The 23,406-nt window shown below is 44.3% G+C and overlaps 1 protein-coding gene across 2 annotated transcripts in view; it reads right to left on the reverse strand.

Annotated features, from left to right (window-relative positions):
* Positions 1-22,851, reverse strand: part of LOC121575029 (semaphorin-3F-like) — a 107,610-nt gene extending 84,759 nt beyond the window's left edge. For both annotated transcript variants that reach the window (XM_041887799.1, XM_041887797.1), the window contains exons 1-2: positions 22,464-22,851; positions 18,774-18,929 (exon numbers count right to left, since the gene is read on the reverse strand). In XM_041887799.1, the coding sequence (XP_041743733.1) occupies positions 18,774-18,891 (118 nt within the window). In that variant the 5' untranslated portion in view covers positions 18,892-18,929; positions 22,464-22,851. The remainder of the gene's footprint in view (positions 1-18,773; positions 18,930-22,463) is intronic.
* Positions 22,852-23,406: the final 555 nt, after the last annotated feature.

The raw sequence follows: 23,406 nt of genomic DNA on the forward strand, positions 1-23,406 counted from the left end.
TTACTACCTACCTACTCCCTACTTACTGCCTACCAACTCCCTACCTACTCCCTACTTACTACCTACCTACTCCCTACCTACTACCTCCTACCTACATACTCCCTACCTACTACCTACCTACTACCTACCTACTTACTCCCTACCTACTACCTACCTACTACCTACCTACTTACTCCCTACTTACTACCTACCTACTCCCTACTTACTACCTACCTACTCCCCACCTACTACCTACTTACTCCCTACCTACTACCTACCTACTACCTACCCACTCCCTACCTACTCCCTACTTACTCCCTACTACCTACTTAATCCCTACCTACTCCCTACATACTACCTACTCCCTATCTACTACCTACCTACTCCCTACCTACTTACTACCTACCTACTCCCTACCTACTTACTCCCTACCCTACTCCACTGCCTACCTACTCCCACCCTACCTACTCCCCTACCCTACTCCCTACCTACCCCCTGCTCCCTACCCCCACCCTACCCCTACCCTACCTACCCTACCTACCACCCTGCCTACCTCCCTACCTACCCTCCCCACCCTACCTACTCCCTACCTACTCCCTACCTACCCACCCACCTACCTACCTACTCCGACCTACCTACCTACCTACTCCCTACCTACCACCCACCTACCTACTCCCCACTACCTACCTACCCTACCTACTCCCTACCTACTACCCTACCTACTCACCCCTACCTACTACCCACCTACCTACCACTCACCTACTGCCTACCTACTCCCCACCTCCCTACCTACTCCCTACCTACCTACCTACTTACCCCCACCTACCTACCTACCCACCTACCTCCCCCTACTACCCTACTCTACCCTGATACCTACCTACCTACCCACTCCCTACCTACTCCCTACTTACTCCCTACCTACTCCCTATCTACCTACTCCCTACATACTCCCTACTCCCTACTTACCTACCTACCTACCTACTCCCTACCTACTACCTTCCTACTCCCTACTCCCTACTTACTACCTACTCCCTACTCCCTACTTACTACCTACCTACTCCCCACTTACTACCTACCTACTACCTACCTACTTACTTACTACCTACCTACTCCCCACCTACTACCTACTTACTCCCTACTACCTACCCACTCCCTACCTACTTACTACCTACTCCCTACATACTCCCTACTACCTTCCTACCTACTTACTACCTACCTACGTACTCCCTACATACTCCTACATACTCCCTACATACTCCCTACTTACTCCCTACTTACTCCCTACTTACTCCCTACTTACTCCCTACTTACCTCCCTACTTACTCCCTACATACTCCCTACTCCCTACTTACTACCTACCCTACCCTACCCTACTCCCTACTCCCTACCTACCTACCTCACCTACCCTACCTCCCCTACCCCCTACCCTACCTACTCCCCTACCTACTCCCTACCTACCTACTCCCCTACCCCCACCTGCCCACCTACTCCCTACCTGCCCTACCTACTCCCCACCTACCTACTCCCTACCTACCTACTCCCTACCTACTCCCTACCTACTACCTACCTACTCCCTACCTACCTACCTACTCCCCTACCTACTCCCTACCTACTCCCAACCTACTACCTACCTACTCCTGACCTACTACCTACCTACTCCCTACCTACTCCCTACTTTCTTTCTACCTACCTACTCCCTACTTACTACCTACTACCTACCTACTCCCTACATACTACCTACTCCCTACCTACTCCCTACCACCTACTTACTACCTACTCCCTACTTACTACCTACTCCATACTTACTACCTACCTCCTACCTACCTACTCCCTACCTTCTCCCTACCACCTACTTACTACCTACTCCATACTTACTACCTACTCCATACTTACTACCTACCTACTCCCTACCTACCTACCTACTCCCTACCTACTACCTACCTACTCCCTACTTACTACCTACCTACCTACTCCCTACTTACTCCCTACCTACTCCCAACCTACTACCTACCTACTCCCAACCTACTACCTACCTACTCCCTACTCCCTACCTACCTACTCCCTACCTACCTACTCCCTACCTACCTACTCCCTACCTACTACACCAACATACAAGAGGCAGCAATGGGAAAAGTAGAAATCAGCATTTCAAAATGCCCCACCACAAAAGCATCAAAGCAACACGCATCGTATTATGCCCACTCCCCATACATTGTGCCTTCCTAAGGGCTTCATTTCCCCTGTTCCAAAGAAGGATATGACCACAGATGACCAGTTGAGAGGTGGAGTGGGGGGGACCGGTCATAAAGGGAACAATGAAAGAGAGTGGGAGAAATGCTGATGTCAATTTAAATCTCGGTGAGAGAAAGTGAAAACGGTCTTGGCCGCATTAGAGGTCTACCTCTGAAAACAATATTGATATATTATTCCAGCTAGTTGCCTTTATCCTTTGCATGCTTTGGAAAACACTTAGTTAGTATACTTTATAACAATATCTGACCTCAGTTCTGGGCATTTTTCACATTAACCATGTAGCTTGCATTTTGATCAAACATTTTAATGCACAGAACTGTACATTCAGACATGAGGCATGGAGTCTTCTCTTTTAGAGGTCGGTTTGCAACACTGTACTATGGCCAACTAATCAGAACTTTAGTTCCTGAGGTCAAACTCAGTTGAGTCCATTTGGTTCAGATCTAAACTATAGTCTCCCACTCTCATAACTAAGCTTGGTGACTACATTGTGTGGTGTTCCCAGCCCAGAGAAAGAGAGAGAGAGAGAGAGAGAGAGAGAGGGTGAGAGACAGAGAGAGGGGGGGTGAGAGAGAGAGGGTGAGAGACAGAGGGGGGTGAGAGAGAGAGAGAGGGGGGGTGAGAGAGAGGGGGGGTGAGAGAGAGAGAGGGGGGGTGAGAGAGAGAGAGTTCCTGTATACAGTGATCAAGTGCAGCTTGACTGAGCCATGACCTTGACAGGCTTCTTTGTCTTGTCATTTGGATGCAGTGAGAATACAGCTCCAGCTCTACTCCAACTCAAATTACCACAATGGCTCATGACAGCAGTCTAGTGCTCGCTTAGATCAAGAGGCCGACGTCTCACTGTACTGCACAGAGTACTGGCATTGGAGGGGAGATGGCAATGCACTGGGAAAATTGTGAGGTGACAATGAGTGTAGTGTTGGGGACAATATTCATGATGCGGTGATGGTGATACATTCAAGTCATTTTAATCTTTTTTTGTCCTCCAACTGTTCAAGGGAATCTCTCTCTCTGGTTCATGTCAGAGTGAGAAGAAGATGGTTTCGTATTGCTCCTGGCTTTCATGGTAGCTACTTCTGTTGTTTTTAACCAGTTAGTAATTGGCTAAATCTCAAACTTTTATCTCTCTCTCAGCAGTATGGGGAGCATGTTGAGGGCCCAAAATGTTTTATCCTCTGAGAAATGTGTCCAGCTGGATTATCCATTTATTAGTTGATGTTTGTCATTATATTTCAGGAGTTATGCCACGTAACATGGGGTATGAACCCCCCTGTAAAGAAATAGGATGGTACAGCCTGTGTGGGAGTTCCTCAGAAAGATCATGCCAGAACCCCTCTCTCTCTCTCTCTCTCTCTCTCTCTCTCTCTCTCTCTCTCTCTCTCTCTCTCTCTCTCTCTCTCTCTCTCTCTCTCTCTCTCTCTCTCTCTCTCTCTCTCTCTCTCTCTCTCTCTCTCTCTCTCTCTCTCTCTCTCTCTCTCTCTCTCTCTCTCTCTCTCTCTCTCTCTCTCTCTCTCTCTCTCTCTCTCTCTCTCTCTCTCTCTCTCTCTCTCTCTCTCTCTCTCTCTCTCTCTCTCTCTCTCTCTCTCTCTCTCTCTCTCTCTCTCTCTCTCTCTCTCTCTCTCTCTCTCTCTCTCTCTCTCTCTCTCTCTCTCTCTCTCTCTCTCTCTCTCTCTCTCTCTCTCTCTCTCTCTCTCTCTCTCTCTCTCTCTCTCTCTCTCTCTCTCTCTCTCTCTCTCTCTCTCTCTCTCTCTCTCTCTCTCTCTCTCTCTCTCTCTCTCTCTCTCTCTCTCTCTCTCTCTCTCTCTCTCTCTCTCTCTCTCTCTCTCTCTCTCTCTCTCTCTCTCTCTCTCTCTCTCTCTCTCTCTCTCTCTCTCTCTCTCTCTCTCTCTGATCCTGTTATAATAGTCTCACGTCCACCAGTCTTCTGTTTTCAGGTAGCCGCTCAGGTTTAGGGGGAATTATTAGACAACTAATCCCTCTGGACTATTATTCTCACTGACATCTAAATCTTATCTTCCACAGGGGCAGCACCACGTCTAAGAATACACCGTGGTTTGGATCTCAAACTGAGAACAGTGTTGGTTACAATGGGACAAAGCCAGACAGGATTTCTAGACCTGTTTATCCAGTGAGCACTAATGCTCTGTTTTCACTGGTGAGAAAAGCCACCAAATCCCACAGGAAGTGCCAATTATGTCACCTAGAAAAGAGTGACCTTGAAGGGTGAAACCCTGTGGGTCTGTTAGACAGTTAAGTCTCACTGCTCCAGTTTAACCCGACAAGCTGGTTCTGAAAGAAAGGTTGTTTCTGGAAACAATAAATTATCTATCAATTTCTGTATCGTATTTTTGGACAAAGTGAGAATAAAATCACTTACTCTCTATACAAGTTTGTCTATATACAAGCCATCACTGAGTACTGTAGACTGACTTAGCTTGCAGACTGCTTTGATTTCAGCTCTGAGAAAACGGTATCCGCTGAAGAGAACCACAGCAACCATTGTGATTAAATGAACCAGTGAGGTACAGTCTTAATATAATTCATTTGGAACATGTGCCATCATTTACCATTCAAATGTCTGTGCATGTTCTCTGTAAGAGGCTCAGTGTAATCTTCACAATATCAAAGGCTAACATTGTTTCTGCTCTGCTTTTAATTGATGGTCTGGTTCTGCTTTTCTGTTATTCTAGTTGAATAAAGAGTGAAACTGTGTGAGTGCATATTTTAAAATAAAAACAAATGTGTACAGGCCCCGCTAGTCTCGTACCATAGGGAAAAAGTGATTCATATTATCTGGATCATTTGGATGGTATTTTCCAACATTGCGAGGGAGCAACAGATGCAACAACATGGCCGTGAAAGAGGAGCCAGACAACATTGGTCCTCAGTTTCAATCAAGACAGTGCTCTGACAGAATCAGGAACCCGAGCCCAGCGGATGTCCACAGGTGAAAGTCTGACCAGGGAGGGAACATCACACACACTGCAGCTCTGTTCCCTTGTGTGCTAAAAGAGAGCACCATTGCCACTCCAGGAATTCCAAACACTCCACTCCCTTTGCATTTACTGTTGTTCCCTTGTCAACGGAGGAGAGAGGGAGTGGGAGAAGGAGAGAGGGAGTGGGAGAAGGAGAGAGGGAGTGGGAGAGAGGGAGTGGGAGAAGGAGAAGGATAGAGGGAGTGGGAGAAGGAGAGAGGGAGTGGGAGAAGGAGAGAAGGAGAGAGGGAGAAGGAGAGAGGGAGAAGGAGAGAGGGAGAAGGAGAGAGGGAGTGGGAGAAGGAGAGAGGGAGTGGGAGAAGGAGAGAGGGAGAGAGGGAGTGGGAGAAGGAGAGAGGGAGAAGGAGTGGGAGAAGGAGAGAGGGAGTGGGAGAAGGAGAGAGGGAGTGGGAGAAGGAGAGAAGGAGAGAGGGAGAAGGAGAGAGGGAGTGGGAGAGAGGGAGTGGGACTGGGAGAAGGAGAGAGGGAGAAGGAGTGGGAGAAGGAGAGAGGGAGTGGGAGAAGGAGAGAGGGAGTGGGAGAAGGAGAGAGGAGAGCGGGAGTGGGAGAAGGAGAGAGGGAGTGGGAGTGGGAAAAGGAGAGAGGGAGAAGGAGTGGGAGAAGGAGAGAGGGAGTGGGAGAAGGAGAGAAGGAGAGAGGGAGAAGGAGTGGGAGAAGGAGAGAGGGAGAAGGAGTGGGAGAAGGAGAGAGGGAGTGGGAGAAGGAGAGAGGGAGTGGGAGAAGGAGAGAGGGCAGGGCAATGCACCAGGAAACTGAACGCCCGAGACAGGGTGGACTATATTTAGACGAATAACTGTCACCTTCAGTGTCCCTCCCCAGAATAATCCTTCCGCTACAAGTTAAGTTCCCTGCCGAGCACAGTGGGGATTGGACCTGCCTGCGTCTCCTGTTCCTCCACAGAATCAGTTTACACACTTAATGAAAAACACACACACCACACATACACATACACAAGTGTGCGTGTGCACAGACACCCAAGAGATTACACAATGCGACTAAAAGCGTCAAACAGGGACTTTATCAGCATCTATCATTCTGAAGTTCGGCCCAGATGTTCACGCATTGAGCAATGCTGCTAACTCTTATTTAACCCCAATAGATTCCAGAAGGAAGCTCCAACCCTTTATCTGCATAAAAAATGTGGACCACCTAAGTAAGTGGATTCTGATACATATTTTCTTAAAGACTTCATGGCCACGTGGCCTTAGGTACCATAAACTCCTTGAAGACTCAAGTGCCAGCCGGCACTAAAATGACCACAATTCATGGACAGTCATAAAAACTACAATGTGCCTTTAATGACCAGCACATTAAGATGAGTGAACAGCACAGATTTGTCAAGGCCAGAGGCATCAGAAGCTGATGGGAGGGGTGCAGTACTAATGGCTGGCTGGCACAAATATGAAATGACATTCTGACCACTGTGATGTTTTATTTTGGGAGAGAAAGTGGCATCATCGGTCCCTGACACAATATTACAACTGGATTAAGGACAGTGTGTGCAGAACCACTCCCCCATGTGTGACCATGCTGGGATCAAAAACCCTTTTAATGCACCACCTGATGTGGGCGGGGGTGAGGGCTGAGGAGGTAAGGGGGTGAGGGGGAAAGGTCAGGGAGCAGGTGGGGGTGACTCATGACACCTTCCCCTCCCCTCCCTCCTGTGGGTCATGTGGACCACACACACACTTTTTTGTATAGACACAATATGCATCTGACACAGTGAGACTTGCTTGCCTGACAGAAGTGACACTCTTGATGAGTGTATCATGAATCCGAACCTACAGCCCAGAAAGAAGGGAAAGACCAGGCAGTGTTTCCACATAACCACTGGCCTCCAGCTGCCGCTGTTCAATGGCTAACCACTGTATAACTAACTGATGGACGCTGTGTAGGTGACATTTAGTGGAGCACAGTATTTCTCAATAAATATAGCTGTTGTGGGGAGAAACTGAGGTCTGGGTCAGGGCCAAAGTAATAGTGTTGTTTAATGCTTTGTCATTACCTCTCCACCACTGCAACAGGGACCAGGAAGGCCTGCTAACTGTAATTAGACAATATAGCCAAACGTTTTCATCTGTGCCAGATGCCAGGGACAGTGGTTTGGTTTCATAGGCTCAACAACACGTCTTGTGGTCCATTGGAGTGGTAAGACCCAGTAAGCCAGTGTTAAGGTGTGGCTGTAAGTGAACCCTCGTGGTGCCATGACAATCAGGGCAACAGGGAGAGACAGGTATGTACTGGAAGCTGTCCATGGAGCTACTAGCAATGATCGCCTGGAGTAGAGTAGATCACGTTGCATTAGCCTCACACACACAACCAATTGCCCCTGCTATTACTGATGTTTAAATGGAAATCACATTACAACACATATTCAAACAGTTAGCACCAGTGATAATAAAGGCAACCTACCACAGCAGTAACATGCTGTCATTTATAATCAAGTCAGCAGTGATAATAGGAGTTCAGGATGAGCCAACTCTGTCCTCTAATGTATTCCTAAGTGAACACTGGGGCTATTGTCTGTATTCTGTATGAATGTTGTAATGGTGTAAACATTGACTAGTGGAGGCGGTGAGAGGGAACCAGCTGGAAGATTAACTGACACTCAGATTTATGAAAAGGAAAACAACTATTGGTAAACAGCATGGACAGTATTAAGGAGTTGGGTACATGTATGTGGCGCAGTGGTCTAAGGCACTGCATCGCAGTGCTATCTGTGCCACTAGAGATCCTGGTTCGAATCCAGGCTCTGTCGTAGCCGGCCGTGACCGGGAGACCCATGGGGCGGCGCACAATTGGCCCAGCATCGTCCAGGGTAGGGGAGGGAATGGCCGGCAGGGATGTTGGTAGAGCATGGTGTTTGCAACGCCAGGGTTGTGGGTTCGATTCCCGCGGGGGGCCAGTATGAAAAATAAATACAAATATGTATGTACTCACTAACTGTAAGTCGCTCTGGATAAGAGCGTCTGCTAAATGACTAAAATGTAAATGTAAATGTATGTACAGTGGCATTTTTCCTATTTTGTTGCATTACAACCTGTAATTTAAATTGATTTTTATTTGGATTTCATGTAATGGACATACACAAAATAGTCCAAATTGGTGAAAAAAAAAAAAAAACTTGTTTCAAAAAATTCTACAAAATAAATAACGGAAAAGTGGTGCGTGCATATGTATTCACCCCCTTTGCTATGAAGCCCCTAAATAAGATCTGGTACAACCAATTACCTTCAGAAGTCACCTAATTACTTAAATAAAGTCCACCTGTGTGCAATCTAAGTGTCACATGATCTGTCACATGATCTCAGTATATATACACACCTGTTCTGAAAGGCCCCAGAGTCTGCGACACCAAGCACGGGGCACCACCATGAAAGCGGCACCATGAAGACCAAGGAGCTCTCCAAAGTTGTGGAGAAATACAGATCAGGGTTGGGTTATAAAAATATATCAAAAACTTTGAACATCCCACGGAGCCCCATTAAATCCATTATTGAAAAATGGAAAGAATATGGCACCACAACAAACCTGCCAGGAGAGGGCCGCCCACCAAAACTCATGGACCAGGCAAGGAGGGTATTAATCCGAGAGGCAACAAAGAGACCAAAGATAACCCTGGAGGAGCTGCAAAGCTCCACAGCAGAGATTGGAGTATCTGTCCATACGACCACTTTAAGCTGTACACTGCACAGAGCTGGGCTTTCCGGAAGAGTGTCCAGAAAAAGCCATTGCTTAAAGAAAAAAATAAGCAAACGCGTTTGGTATTCATCAAAAGGCATGTGAGAGACTCCCCAAACATATGGAAGAAGGAATTGAAGGAATGATGGATGGCGCTAAATACAGGGATATTCTTGAGGGAAACCTGTTTCAGTCTTCCAGAGATTTGAGACTGGGACGGAGGTTCACCTTCCAGCAGGACAATGACCCTAAGCATACTGCTAAAGCAACACTCGAGTGGTTTAAGGGGAAACATGTAAATGTATTGGAATGGCCTAGTCAAAGCCCAGACCTCAATCCAATTGAGAATCTGTGGTATGACTTAAAGATTGCTGTACACCAGCGGAACCCATCCAACTTGAAGGAGCTGGAGCAGTTTTGCCTTGAAGAATGGGCAAAGATTCCAGTGGCTAGATGTGCCAAGCTTATGGAGACATAACCCAAGAGACTTGTAGCTGTAATTGCTGCAAAAGATGGCTCTACAAAGTATTGTCTTTGGGGGGGTGAATAGATGGCTCTACAAAGTATTGTCAAAGTGGTAGGCATGTTGTGTAAATGAAATGATACAAAACACCCAAAATCCATTTTAATTCCAGGTTGTAAGGCAACAAAATAGGAAAAACGCCAAGGGGGGTGAATACTTTCGCAAGCCACTGTACGTCAAGGGCATTGACATTCCTGAGTGCAGGGCTTTAAACCCTGAAGGGAAGTTTCTAACCCCGGCAGCACCCGAAATAGACAGAAAGTAAAAATAGAAGCCTGCTGCTACCTCTGGCCTGGACGGGGAGGGTGCAGATGAGAAGTGTGAATGAAAGACGGGGGCAGTCAGTCAGTGTAGCTTCCTCCTGCTCTGAGACACCTACCACTGGTATTCCCAATCCCAACCACAGTGGTCAGTCAATGTAGCTTCCTCCTGCTCTGGGACACCTACCACTGGTATTCCCGATCCCAACCACAGTGGTCAGTCAGTGTAGCTTCCTCCTGCTCTGGGACACCTACCACTGGTATTCCCAATCCCAACCACAGTGGTCACAGTGACCCACCTTCCTGCTCCTCCTCGTGGAATTGGTCCTGTATGCCAAAAAGGGAGTAATCCCATGTGATGTCACAGCATTCCCAAGCATTCCCACCATGCGCCATAATTCCAGGGACTACACTTGAGCACTACGGTTTCAAATTCCATTAACCCCGCCAGGGAAAAGGTGAGAGGGAGACCGTGTGTAGAAAAAGATAACTTCAAAAATACTGCAGTTAACGGGAAGCTAGAAACAGCAAACGCAACAAATGATATGTGAATATACACACCAGTGTGCACCATGGTCTTGTCAGCATGTCTCTGGGGATGGTGGTTGTGGGGGAGGGCTATGTCACCTTTTTTTTTTTTTTTTTTGTCATTTAGCAGACGCTCTTATCCAGAGCGACTTACAGGAGCAATTAGGGTTAAGTGCCTTGCTCAAGGGCACATCGACAGATTTTTCACCTAGTCGGCTCGGGGATTAGAACCAGCGACCTTTCGGTTACTGGCACAACGCTCTTACCCACTAAGCTACTGCCGCCCTAGACCTGGTCCTGTCATGTTATTTACAACTGTGGTACCTCTTGACCCTGTGCCTTTGTTTATTCTCACCTTAAGTTTACTTTGCCTCCTTATCTTAGCAGAAACATGTAAAGAGCCTGTGTCCTAGAGGCCTTTCTAGGATAATATAGACACTAATGGTTTTTATTCACAATTCACACTTTCTGTAAACAAATGCATACAGCATGTGCAATGGTTTTACAATACCAATAAACAAAATCTGACGTTCCATTTGACTACAATGAACATTTAGTCAGTCATAGTAAGCTATGTATTAAACAGCACAGCTGTAGCCAGGGTTCATGTGTGGTTTAAGACCTCAAAAGGCAGAGCCATAAGCAAGGATCACCCACAATGGATGAACAATCATTTGTCTCTGTAGCTCAGTTGGTATAGCATGGCGGATGCAACACCTGGATAGTGGGTTCAATTCCCGGGACCACCCATACCTAAAAAAATGAATGTACGCATGACTCTTTGGATAAAAGTGTCTGCTAAACAGCATATATTATTATTATTATTATTATTATTATTATTATTATTATTATTATATTATGTCAGAGGGGGAATATGGGCCAACTATACCAAAACATAATGGAGAAGCGTCCCTAGAGCAATGCCTATCAGTGCATTTGTTCATAAAAATGATTCTCCATGGGTGTTGTCAAACTGTGATGCGGCACGGGTAATCTGTGAAACAACACAGATAGGCCTAAATCTGTTGTAATCTCTAAATGGATTTACAAGGAGCCTTGCATGTAAACAATAACTTATTAGTTGTCATGTTGGAGGCCTGTATTCTCTCACACAATACTTTTGCATGGTAATTCATTGGCTTTCACTTTAGTGGTGGAAGGCTTTGCAAAATGTGTTGGTTTAGCTTCAATTTCTCCAATAAACAAATCTGGAATAATGGCTTTACACTAAATTTATTACATACAGTGCATTCGGAATGTATTCAGACCCCTTGACTTTTTTCACGTTGTTACGTTACAGCCTTATTCTAAAATGGATTTAATCGTTTTTTCCCCTCTCATCAATCTACACACAATACCTCATAATGACAAAGCAAAAACTGGTTTTTAGAATTTGTAGCAAATTTATAAAAAACTGAAATATCACATTTACATACGTATTCAGACCCTTTACTCACCACCTGGGGGCGGCCCGTCAGGAAGTCCAGGACCCAGTTGCACAGGGCGGGGTTCAGACCCAGGGCCTCGAGCTTAATGATGACTTTGGAGGGTACCATGGTGTTGAATGCTGAGCTATAGTCAATGAACAGCATTCTTACGTAGGTATTCCTCTAGAAGGGATAGGGCCGTGTGCAGTGCGATGGCAATTGCATCGTCTGTGGATCAATTGGGGCGGTAAGCAAATTGAAGTGGGTCCAGGGTGTCAGGTAAGGTGAAATGATCTGTCGTTCACAGATACCTTTAAAAAGAAAAGTAGGGGTGTGGATCAGAAAACCAGTCATTATCTGGTGTGACCACCATTTGCCTCATGCAGTGTGACACATCTCCTTCACATAGAGTTGATCAAGCTGTTGATTGTGGCCTGTGGCATGTTGTCCCACTCCTCTTCAATGGCTGTGCGAAGTTGCTGGATATTGGCGGGAACTGGAACACTGTCGTACATGTCGATCCAGAGCATCCCAAACAGGCTCAATGGGTGACATGTCTGAGGAGTATGCAGGCCATGGAAGAACTGGGACATTTTCAGCTTTCAGGAATTGTGTACAGATCCTTGCGACATGGGGCCGTGCATTATCATGCTGAAACATGAGGTGGTGGCGGCGGATGAATGGCAAGACAGTGGGCCTCAGAATCTCGTCACGGTATCTCTTTGTATTCAAATTGCCATCGATAAAATGCAATTGTTTTCGTTGTCTGTAGCTTACGCCTGCCCATACCATAACCCCACTGCCACCATGGGGCACTCTGTTCACAACGTTGACATCAGCAAACTGTGGTCAATTAATACACGTGGTCTGCGTTTGTGCCAATTCCACGCTCCCTCAATATTTTAGACATCTGTGGCATTGTGTTGTGTGACAAAACTGAACATTTTAGCGTGGCCTTTTATTGTCCCCAGCACAAGGTGCACCTGTGTAATGATCATGCTGTTTAATCAGCTTATTGATATGACACCTGTCAGGTGGATGGATTATCTTGGCAAAGAAGAAATGCTTACTAACAGGGATGTAAACAAATGTGTGCACAAAAGTTGAGAGAAATAAGCGTTTTGTGTGTATGGAACATTTCTGAAATCTTTTATTTCAGTTCATGAAACATGGGTCCAACACTTTACGTTTATATTTTTGTTCAGTATAATTCACTGTATTGTCCAGTTTTCCAGGTAGAGTCTCTGACTTATGGGGGTAGACGGGAGGAGACATTCCCCTCTTGGGGATTGTTGGCGACAGCGGTCTTGTCTGAGCTACCCCATAGAGTGCAATTGATTATCTATGGCGACTCACTTCTCTTTATGCCTAAGTTAGGTTGGCCATTTAAACGAGCTGTGAGGTATTGATTACACAGATTCCTATTAGCTTTCCTAACTGAAGCAGACTTCACAGCTCTGGCTATCAAAGTCTTTCACGCTGGCTGTGATCGTGCAGGGAAGGAGACAGTGATAAGCCTGACCAAAGTTTACTCTTTCATGCTTTCCTGGCTACAGATGAGTATCCTTTTGATGGCTACACTTGCATTATCCTCACTATTGTGGTTCAAAACATTTAGCTCCAAAACATACTGTTTGTGCAATACGTAAACCTTTCTAACATTCAAGCTTTAGAGTGAATATCTTGAGACATACTAATGCTGAACGTTTTCTTATTTCCAAAAGCAGAGCTTCAGGCTCCACATTTGGCTGCATATAATGGACTATCAGTCAGTAGGCCAGACCAGACTGCATCATAGATATGTAGGATCTTAATTTCACCAGTATTGTCGTAGCAAAATAATCCTGCAGCAACAGGATTTGAGCATTTAGTCCATAATATTGCTTGATCTGTGGTTAGGCTATTAGCTGGATAAAAGTAGGCCACATGAAAAGTGCAATACTGTTAATATAACCGTGTATTAGTGCGGGTTTTCTGTGAATTTATGTAAATCACCAAGCTCATCTGCAGAAAAGTGCAGGAAAATTATCAGCAACAAAAGAGTGATCAAATTAAGATCCTGCATCTGTATGTGAAGTTCCCTGGGGAAACATTTCACTGAAGCACAAAATAAAGTAGAAGGAAAAAAACAATTAAGAGGTTCTTGATTTACTCTCCACATGGGTAGGACCTGTTTTAATGGGGAAGTGATGGCCTCTTGTGTAAGAGGTCACAGTTCTTAACCCTTCTTGGGAGCAACAGAGTTAAGCAGGTTTTGGCAAGCAACCAACCTCACAATAGTGATAGATCAGACCATCAAGTAACCAAGAGAGGAATGTCAGCTTTAAATTTTTAATTTGGGATATGTTTAATATGATACGTCACCTTTATACAGCACTTTCATAATGAGCATATTATACTAAAATATATATCAACAGCGGCAGTCGATGCTGTTTAATGTAACAGCGATAGGTTTAGGCTACTACATGATACTCAACTTTCCCTATACCCATCATGATGTTGCTACAACCTAGCCTATGAATGAAAGTTTAAAACGTAGGTGCACACATTCAATACCGCCTTGCACACTCTTGCCTGCATCTAGCTGATCTAGGGTGTAATCATTTACATTTACGTCATTTAGCAGACGTTCTTATCCAGAGCGACTTACAGTTAGTGAGTGCATACATCTTTTTTTTTTTTTCATACTGGCCCCCAGTGGGAAACGAACCCACAACCCTGGCGTTGCAACCGCCATGCTCTACCAACTGAGCTACACGGGGCTCATTAGTCCAACAGTTGCGAACAAGAGTTTCTATTGGACAAATTCAGGTTTGTTTATTCCCATTTCGTTCAGCTTGCTTCCATTTATGAAACGTTTTTCAACAGAATCGGCGGAATGAATACACCCCTGATCATGCGTAAACACAGTTCACTTTCATACTGCCACGTTGTATTCCTTCTCGCATCTATGCGCTCTACTCCTCTTACCTTTTCCCTTCGCTTGTGGACTTCAATGCACAACACATCAGCTGTATGTGACCAGGTGAAAAAAACGTTTCCAAGCCAAACCATATCATAACCACTACACACAGCCTACATCACTGTCACCATATTAGCTAACGTCATAGTTAACATAGCTAATATAACTAATGCATTACTACACCCACTACAATCATGCAGTAACTTTACAGTGTAACGCACTTACACTGGAGGGGCCCAGTGGCAATAAATTAGAAAAAACAATAGCTTACCTTGACTTGGAAGAGTTCCAATGTTGTGTTGGATAGTCATAGCCAGCTAGCTAACATAGCATCTCTCTGTTTGAGTAGGCTAAACTAGCTAGCTGCATTTGCTAGCTAAGTAAGTGAAACTGAAAGTGAAACAACATTTTGAAATCTCTCTCTTGCTCTTGCTTCTCTTTCATTTTGGAAGAAATTAATTTGTTCAAAACTGTTCAACTATTGTCTTTCTCTCTATTTGAGTCAACTACTCACCACATTTTATGCACTGCAGTGCTAGCTAGCTGTAGCTTATGCTTTCAGTACTAGATTCATTCTCTGATCCTTTGATTGGGTGGACAACATGTCAGCTCATGCTGCAAGAGCTTTGATAGATTGGAGGATGTCCTCCGGAAGTTGTCATAATTACTGTGTAAGTCTATTGAAGGGGATGAGAACCATGAGCCTCCTAGGTTTTGTATTGAAGTCAATGTAGCCAGAGGAGGACGGAAGCTAGCTGTCCTCCAGCTACACCATTGTGCTACCCTACAGACTGCTGCTGAGGCTACTGTAGACCTTCATTGCAAAAAAGTGTTTTAGTAAATTATTTGGTGACATGTGAATGTATTTTGTATAGCTTTATCCAAAAAGGATAACTTTTTTAATGTTTTTACATTTTTATGAAATTCACTGAGGAGGGTGGTCCTCCCCTTCCTCCTCTCAGGAGCCTCCACTGCAATATACACACTGCTCAAAAAAATAAAGGGAACACTTAAACAACACAATGTAACTCCAAGTCAATCACACTTCTGTGAAATCAAACTGTCCACTTAGGAAGCAACAGTGATTGACAATAAATGTCACATGCTGTTGTGCAAATGGAATAGACAACAGGTGGAAATTATAGGCAATTAGCAAGACACCCCCAATAAAGAAGTGGTTCTGCAGGTGATGACCACAGACCACTTCTCAGTTCCTATGCTTCCTGGCTGATGTTTTGGTCACTTTTGAATGCTGGAGGTGCTTTCACTCTAGTGGTAGCATGAGACGGAGTCTACAACCCACACAAGTGGCTCAGGTAGTGCAGCTCATCCAGGATGGCACATCAATGCGGGCTGTGGCAAGAAGGTTTGCTGTGTCTGTCAGCATAGTGTCCAGAGCATGGAGGCGCTACCAGGAGACAGGCCAGTACATCAGGAGACGTGGAGGAGGCCGTAGGAGGGCAACAACCCAGCAGCAGGACCGCTACCTCCGCCTTTGTGCAAGGAGGAGCAGGAGGAGCACTGCCAGAGCCCTGCAAAATGACCTCCAGCAGGCCACAAATGTGCATGTGTCTGCTCAAACGGTCAGAAACAGACTCCATGAGGGTGGTATGAGGGCCCGACGTCCACAGGTGGGGTTGTGCTTACAGCCCAACACCGTGCAGGACATTTGGCATTTGCCAAAGAACACCAAGATTGGCAAATATGCCACTGGCGCCCTGTGCTCTTCACAGATGAAAGCAGGTTCACACTGAGCACGTGACAGACATGACAGAGTCTGGAGACGTCGTGGAGAACGTTCTGCTGCCTGCAACATCCTCCAGCATGACCGGTTTGGCGGTGGGTCAGTCATGGTGTGGGGTGGCATTTCTTTGGGGGGCCGCACAGCCCTCCATGTGCTCGCCAGAGGTAGCCTGACTGCCATTAGGTACCGAGATGAGATCCTCAGAGCCCTTGTGAGACCATATGCTGGTGCGGTTGGCCCCGGGTTCCTCCTAATGCAAGACAATGCTAGACCTCATGTGGCTGGAGTGTGTCAGCAGTTCCTGCAAGAGGAAGGCATTGATGCTATGGACTGGCCCGCCCGTTCCCCAGACCTGAATCCAATTGAGCACATCTGGGACATCATGTCTCGCTCCATCCACCAACGCCACGTTGCACCACAGACTGTCCAGGAGTTGGCGGATGCTTTAGTCCAGGTCTGGGAGGAGATCCCTCAGGAGACCATCCGCCACCTCATCAGGAGCATGCCCAGGCGTTGTAGGGAGGTCATACAGGCACGTGGAGGCCACACACACTACTGAGCCTCATTTTGACTTGTTTTAAGGACATTACATCAAAGTTGGATCAGCCTGTAGTGTGGCTTTTCACTTTAATTTTGAGGGTGACTCCAAATCCAGACCTCCATGGGTTGATAAATTTGATTTCCATTGATAATTTTTGTGTGATTTTGTTGTCAGCACATTCAACTATGTAAAGAAAAAAGTATTTAATAAGATTATTTCATTCATTCAGATCTAGGATGTGTTGTTTAAGTGTTCCCTTTATTTTTTTGAGCAGTGTATTTTTTATGCTGTGTCAAAGCCCATAGCCAAAACATCAAAGGGTGCCATAAAGACAAATCTCAAACTTGTTGCCAAAAATCTAGTTAGTAAGTACGATCTATAAAAATAACCTACATCGCCGGCCAATAGTAAATGTATCCCTGCAACTGTAGTGAATAATTAAAACATTATAATGCAAGGTGGAAAGTGCAGCTGCTTTGCCAATGTGGGGTTTACAAGAGACTAGAAAAGCAATTAAGTGGGTGAATCACAATATTGAAGGAGGAAAAGGCTCTCTCCAGAGCTTAGGAGAAAAGCAGAGTCAGTAGACCGTGAAATGCATCATGACTGGGGAGCAAAACAAACAGGTAAGCAAGAGAGCCAGGTTCTCCTCTGTGTCTGCTCATCAGCAAACAACACCGCTGGTTTTGCAAAACATTCTTACAGGTGAATAAAGAGCGGGCCACAATTTCAAACGACACACTTCTGAGAACAAAATAATATAAATGTATCCATTCTAAAAAAAGCAATCAACCGAAAAACGAAAAGACCAACCTTGTTGATACAGTTGAGTAAAAGCAATATATTTGAAGATATTCAACTAGAGAACTGGGTATATTGATATTTGAAAAAAAGAATGAAAGAATTGCTGAGCTCTGGATATGTGTTCAGTGATGTGTTTAATTTGACTTGATTAAAGAGGGAAAGAACCTTTAATATTGAACTGTGCTAGACCAGGAGCCCTGGGAAATGGAAGGCAAAGCAAAGAGGGGCACTGCTCAGTCCCTTTGCTCTGCTACGGCTGCTAATCACAGGCTAGATCTGAGAGAGGGACAGACCTTAGGGACAAACAGCGCTCTGCTTGGCTGAACCAGGCAATTTGATCTCAGTAATACCCGCTACACACTCCCTCCAAACCCCACAACCCTACCCCACCTCATCTACATGGCCACTGAAGTGCATGAACCAAGCCCTGAGATGTGTTGTTCTGCAGAGGGACCCCCGATCTGATAATGACCATGATAGTGTTATCATTACATGCTAATATGCTGCAGACGACGTCTTTTTAATGCATCACTTTCACTTTTAGATTGTTCCTTCTCCATTACAAAAACATCAGATAATCTAATCATGTTGATTCAAGGACACCTTATAACTAGCATTCTGTACCAGAGCAAAAATGCTTCTAAAAAATACACTGTCTTTGTTAACCTCAATTTATGTTTTTAATTATTCGTTCAATATAGTAAAGTGGAAGCAGCTGCTGAAAATGACCATGCCAGGATGTTTAAGAGAGGAACAAATTAGAATCGCATGATTTGTTAGTGGTCACTGGGACGGATCTGCGGTGCAACATGACTCTTACTATGCTGTAAATTCTTCATATGGAATCTAGAGCACTTATCAAAGCCAGAATCATCCCATTTATCTGATTATCAAATCATCAGTCACACAAAGGGTGCAGACACACAGTGCAGAGCAGTAGAAAACAGCAAATGTGGCGATTCTTTTAATGACGCCACACAGCGGGAGGAAGCTATTGGAGGAGAGAACTACATGAATTCAAGACACCACATAGAAACCACTAAGGGGTAGACCAGAGATGTTTGCCTCTTACCTTTGAAGGAGATGAAGACACGGGGTGAAGCATGAGGGTCGTTGATGTTGTGATTGCACAGAGCCCCGACAACCAGGGCCAGGAGTATGTGGACCGTCCACAGACCGTCCAACAGCATGGTGAACCAACCTCCAGGCACAGAACAATCACAGAACACTGGAGGAAAGAAGAGGTCAACAATTAATCATTTGAAAAACATCAGCTGCTAAAAGTATTATACAGTGGTATTCACAATGAGAGCTTCTTCATGAGAGCTGTGAACATTTGATGTTCATCACTGATGTTTAGGGATTACACCCAGACCATTGGACCATTCCAAAGTAGAGAATCCAACTGTTTAGTTTTCTAAACAATTCCATTTGGCCAGAGTCATATTTGACCTTAATGTATGTGTGACAAAATGATGGGAACATCAACCTGGTCTCCTCCATTGTTCCCTGCCTCTTGTACAAGAATATGCTGTTATCTTCTAGTCCCACCAAACACATTCCTCTTTCATGATCACAAACTCTGTGCACTACTCTGTAATTATGTTGTCACCTAATGTAAGGTTCTGCCTTGTCTTCACACAATATACCATGTCTTCACACAATCCAGTGTGAAAAAATCTTGTCACTGGTGTAATCTCACCTCTACAAAATAGAATACAGTATTGAAGATATAATCAACCAGTCTTACCAGAACCACTGGGATTGTTGATTGAAACTGTAATAACATTGTGATCAAATGTAGCAATGGAGCCACACCTAACAGGAATGGGCAATACACTCAAGTTAAAAAGGGTAAGCAGAATACTGCATGCTTCATTAAAGGTCCAATGCAGCCATTTTTATATCAATATCAAATCATTTCTGGGTAACAATTAAGTACCTTACAGTGATTGTTTTAAATTAAATGGTTAAAAAAATAATCAAAAATAGCTTCTTAGCAAAAAGCTATTTTTCAAGTAAGAATTTTGCTAGAAATGTCTGGGAGTGGCCTGAGTGAGGGGTCTAATTGAAGGAGCCTAATATGTAACCTGAAAACTCGCTGTTATTGGCAGAGAGGAGGGCAAACTCTCTTTGTTATTGGCCTATTCATTTATACCACCCATGCAAACAAGCTGAAATTTCTGGCAGTCTTTTCAAACAACTCTTACACTAAAAGGGAATTATCATCATTTTCACAATTTCACAGTATTATTCCAACCTCATAGTGTGGAAATATATATAAAACGCAGGAAAATCACGTTTCGACTGCACTCACCCTTTAAGGATAGTACGGTGTTGCCTAGACTTGATACAAAAAAAAAAGTATTATTATTCGTCTTATTTCATGGCTTTAACAGTGTAGGGCAGATGCCACTGTGGTTTTGTGCACCATAATAAAGCATGGATCCATGGATGTTCAGGCTTGGCTAACAGGCTCATGCCATCTAGTAGATACAGTGCCCTGCTCTTATGGACACTGCCAACCTTTACATTCTCCTGATTCCCACATTCAAGGAGCTATAGGGCTTTTACTTCAGCTGTAACAGGCAGTTTCTGTGTCCCATAGCCCAGGGTGCTATGGCATCACATGCACCTTGGATTCAGTGAATACACGTCATCAATGTACAACGTTTACATTTTGGTGGCTATATAACCACTCTGCATGCGATTGCCAGTGAGCACAGTGTAAAGGGCACTTCAACCACAAACACAACATGCAGACTGCTGGAGAGCTGGAGCCAGAGCCTACAGTCCAAAAGAGATCCTTGAACCAAACGGGTTGGTTAGGGTGGATTTATGAGTATAACCAGCTGTTCAAACCTCAGCTATTTGTGGACAATTTGTTAACTGGGCAGCTGTTTATTCTGAGTCAGGGGCTGATTCTTTCACACAAGCAAATGAAATTAAACAACGGACTATTTACAAATAACATTTCAACACACACACAGACAGACACCAACACACGCAGGCGCACACACACTGTTACACACACATGTGCATGATTTTCCATTTGTACAATATCCTAGAAATTCTCATTTGATTTAAATGATCTAACAGGTCCAGATCCAATGTCTTCCTCTTTATGTTCTTGAAGAGAAACAAGTGTAATAGCAGTGTAATAGCGTAGGCCATACATTCGATGGGGCTAAATATAGGAATGAAGCTCAGTAGCCTTGGCATGGTTCTCATCAAAGGATCAACAATTTATAATAAACATGACACCTACATTAAGGCAACTTATCCCCCACCCACCCCCATCGGTTCATTGGCATGTCACACTTTGAATTAGGCAGACATTTTTGGTAAAATGTCGACAGACTAGCCTATAGACTAGCCTATAATAATACATTATTTGGGACGGTTCCTCGTTAATGCATTTTATCAGAGGTGTCTGTTCTCAGTTCTTGCATGTGTTTTTGACAGCCAAACATTACTTATTGCTGTATCGTGAATCAAGACAATTGCCACGGTGAGCTTGATTTACTGTCCGAAAGGCAGTAAAGACCACTATTAAAATGCGCTTTTAGCCACTTACCCTCAGTTTGGTCCAGCGGCAGCCGCGCTTGTAAATTCAGCGGGCTATTGGGATCATATATTCCAAGAGTAGTTTTGCCTACTTTGTGCATTTCCCCAATTATTTGGAAATTAGCTTTTATTCTTCTTTCGGGCTAGGGTAGGCTACATTTCTATTCTTAGAGAGATTTGTGCGCTTCTAATGACTTGTGCACTTTTACCTGAGGCAAAATAACCTTTGTGGATGACTAAATTCAGTCCGTATTTTTATTCTAAAAAGAAAACACCTAGGCTATTGCAGAATCAATGTGAACAATCTTCGAAATATTACGCTATTTTGAAAACTGGAGACACTCATTCTACAGTCCCGTGTAGCTCAGTTGGTAGAGCATGGGGCTTGCAACGCCAGGGTTGTGGGTTCGATTCCCACGGGGGACCAGTATGAAAAATGTATGCACTCACTAACTGTAAGTCGCTCTGGATAAGAGCGTCTGCTAAATGAGTAAAATGTAAATGTACACACTTCGGTTGTCAAATGTCAGCTGTAGTTATCGATACTACCTGTGTTGAGTTGTGAGAGATGAAGCTACTAATTTGTCAGATAGATCTGAAGCTGGTAGTTGTTCCAGCACAGAAAAAAAGACAACTCCTTTAAAGCATGGTAAAACTCACTGACATGACATGCCATATATGTTTGCTGTTTATAACAATGTCTAAGTGTCCAGAGAATGCTGTCACACAACTTCAAATGTTCATTATTAAAGCCTAATTTAAATAGCCACATTAAGCAGTTTTTCATACAGTCTAAGCCTAATCAAATAAACAAGTTTTAAAAGTTATTATGCCAGTACCGAACTTATTAGACCCATTTTGTCACAGATATTTTGGAGCAACCACATGTCCCATGTAACCCATCAGTAAATAATTGCACTGCTGTGCGCAAATTGTAGGCTGTTTGAATGCAAAGCATTACCCTTACAAAAAAAGAGAGCAGTTTTGAAACTGCAGTAAAAGTGCAGTAACTGCAGTCGACTGTGGTATTTTGGACGCAGTAATTGCAGAATAACTGCACTCTAACTGCAGTTACACTGCAAAATTACTACTGTAAAAAATAACTTATTTTGGACGCAGTATTTGCAGCATACTGCAGTTATAATTCACTCTAACTGCAATCTTTTTTTGTAAGGGTAACGTTATGAATAATTACCTGATTGTCACTTTACTCTCCACAAATAACTTTGAGTCCAAGTCCAACCTTACAAGTCATCGAAGAAACCAACAGAATTCCACGAAATGATTCGCCTCTCGTCTCCAAGTTTAACATGTATAATATCCGGGTGCCGTAGCAGGACAGTCTTTAGATTTACACCTGAGCCCGGTGTGTTTATTGCTGCCAGGTCCAATGCTCATGAGGCGCAGCTGAAAAGAACGTCTGTCCAAATCAATTTCGTGAAAGTTTAATGAGAGAAGTTGTGGCAAGTCCAATGTGACAGATCCAGGAAAACGGACAATTTTAAGTATTCCTCTTTGTCTGAAAGTCGTCTAAACACGCAGCAAGGGTTGCTGGTAAAAGTGTATTCGCTCCTGAATGCTGGGGAAACGCGCTGGCAGGTGGATGCAATGCCTTCGTTTGCGTTAATCACACCCACGGGGCGGGAAGTACCTAAACTGCCACCGCCCATTCCTCCCGCCTCTAGATGAGGCTGATAGAACAGACCGGACTATTGTGGTGATTCATTGGTCAACAGTGTCAGTGTCCCTCAAACCAGATTGACTCCACACAGAAAACACACACACATTTAACGCTTTCGGCTTTGATAATTTGTTCCCACTGGACAGTGCATTCGGAAAGTATTCAGAACCCTTGACCTTTTCCACATGTTGCTACATTACAGTCTTATTCTAAAATTGATTAAATTGTTATTTTTTCTAATCAATCTACACACAATACCCCATAATGGCAAAGCAAAATGTATAGAAATTATAAACTAAAATATCATACTTACATAAGCATTCAGAGCCTTTACTCAGTACTTTGTTGAATCACCTTTGGCAGCGATTACAGCCTTGAGTCTTCTTGGTTATGAAGCTACAAGCTTGGCAGACCTGTATTTGGGGAGTTTCTCCCATTCTTCTCTGCAGATTTTCTC

The sequence above is a fragment of the Coregonus clupeaformis genome, chromosome 10 (assembly GCF_020615455.1).
Source record: "Coregonus clupeaformis isolate EN_2021a chromosome 10, ASM2061545v1, whole genome shotgun sequence".
Lineage (NCBI taxonomy): Eukaryota > Metazoa > Chordata > Actinopteri > Salmoniformes > Salmonidae > Coregonus > Coregonus clupeaformis.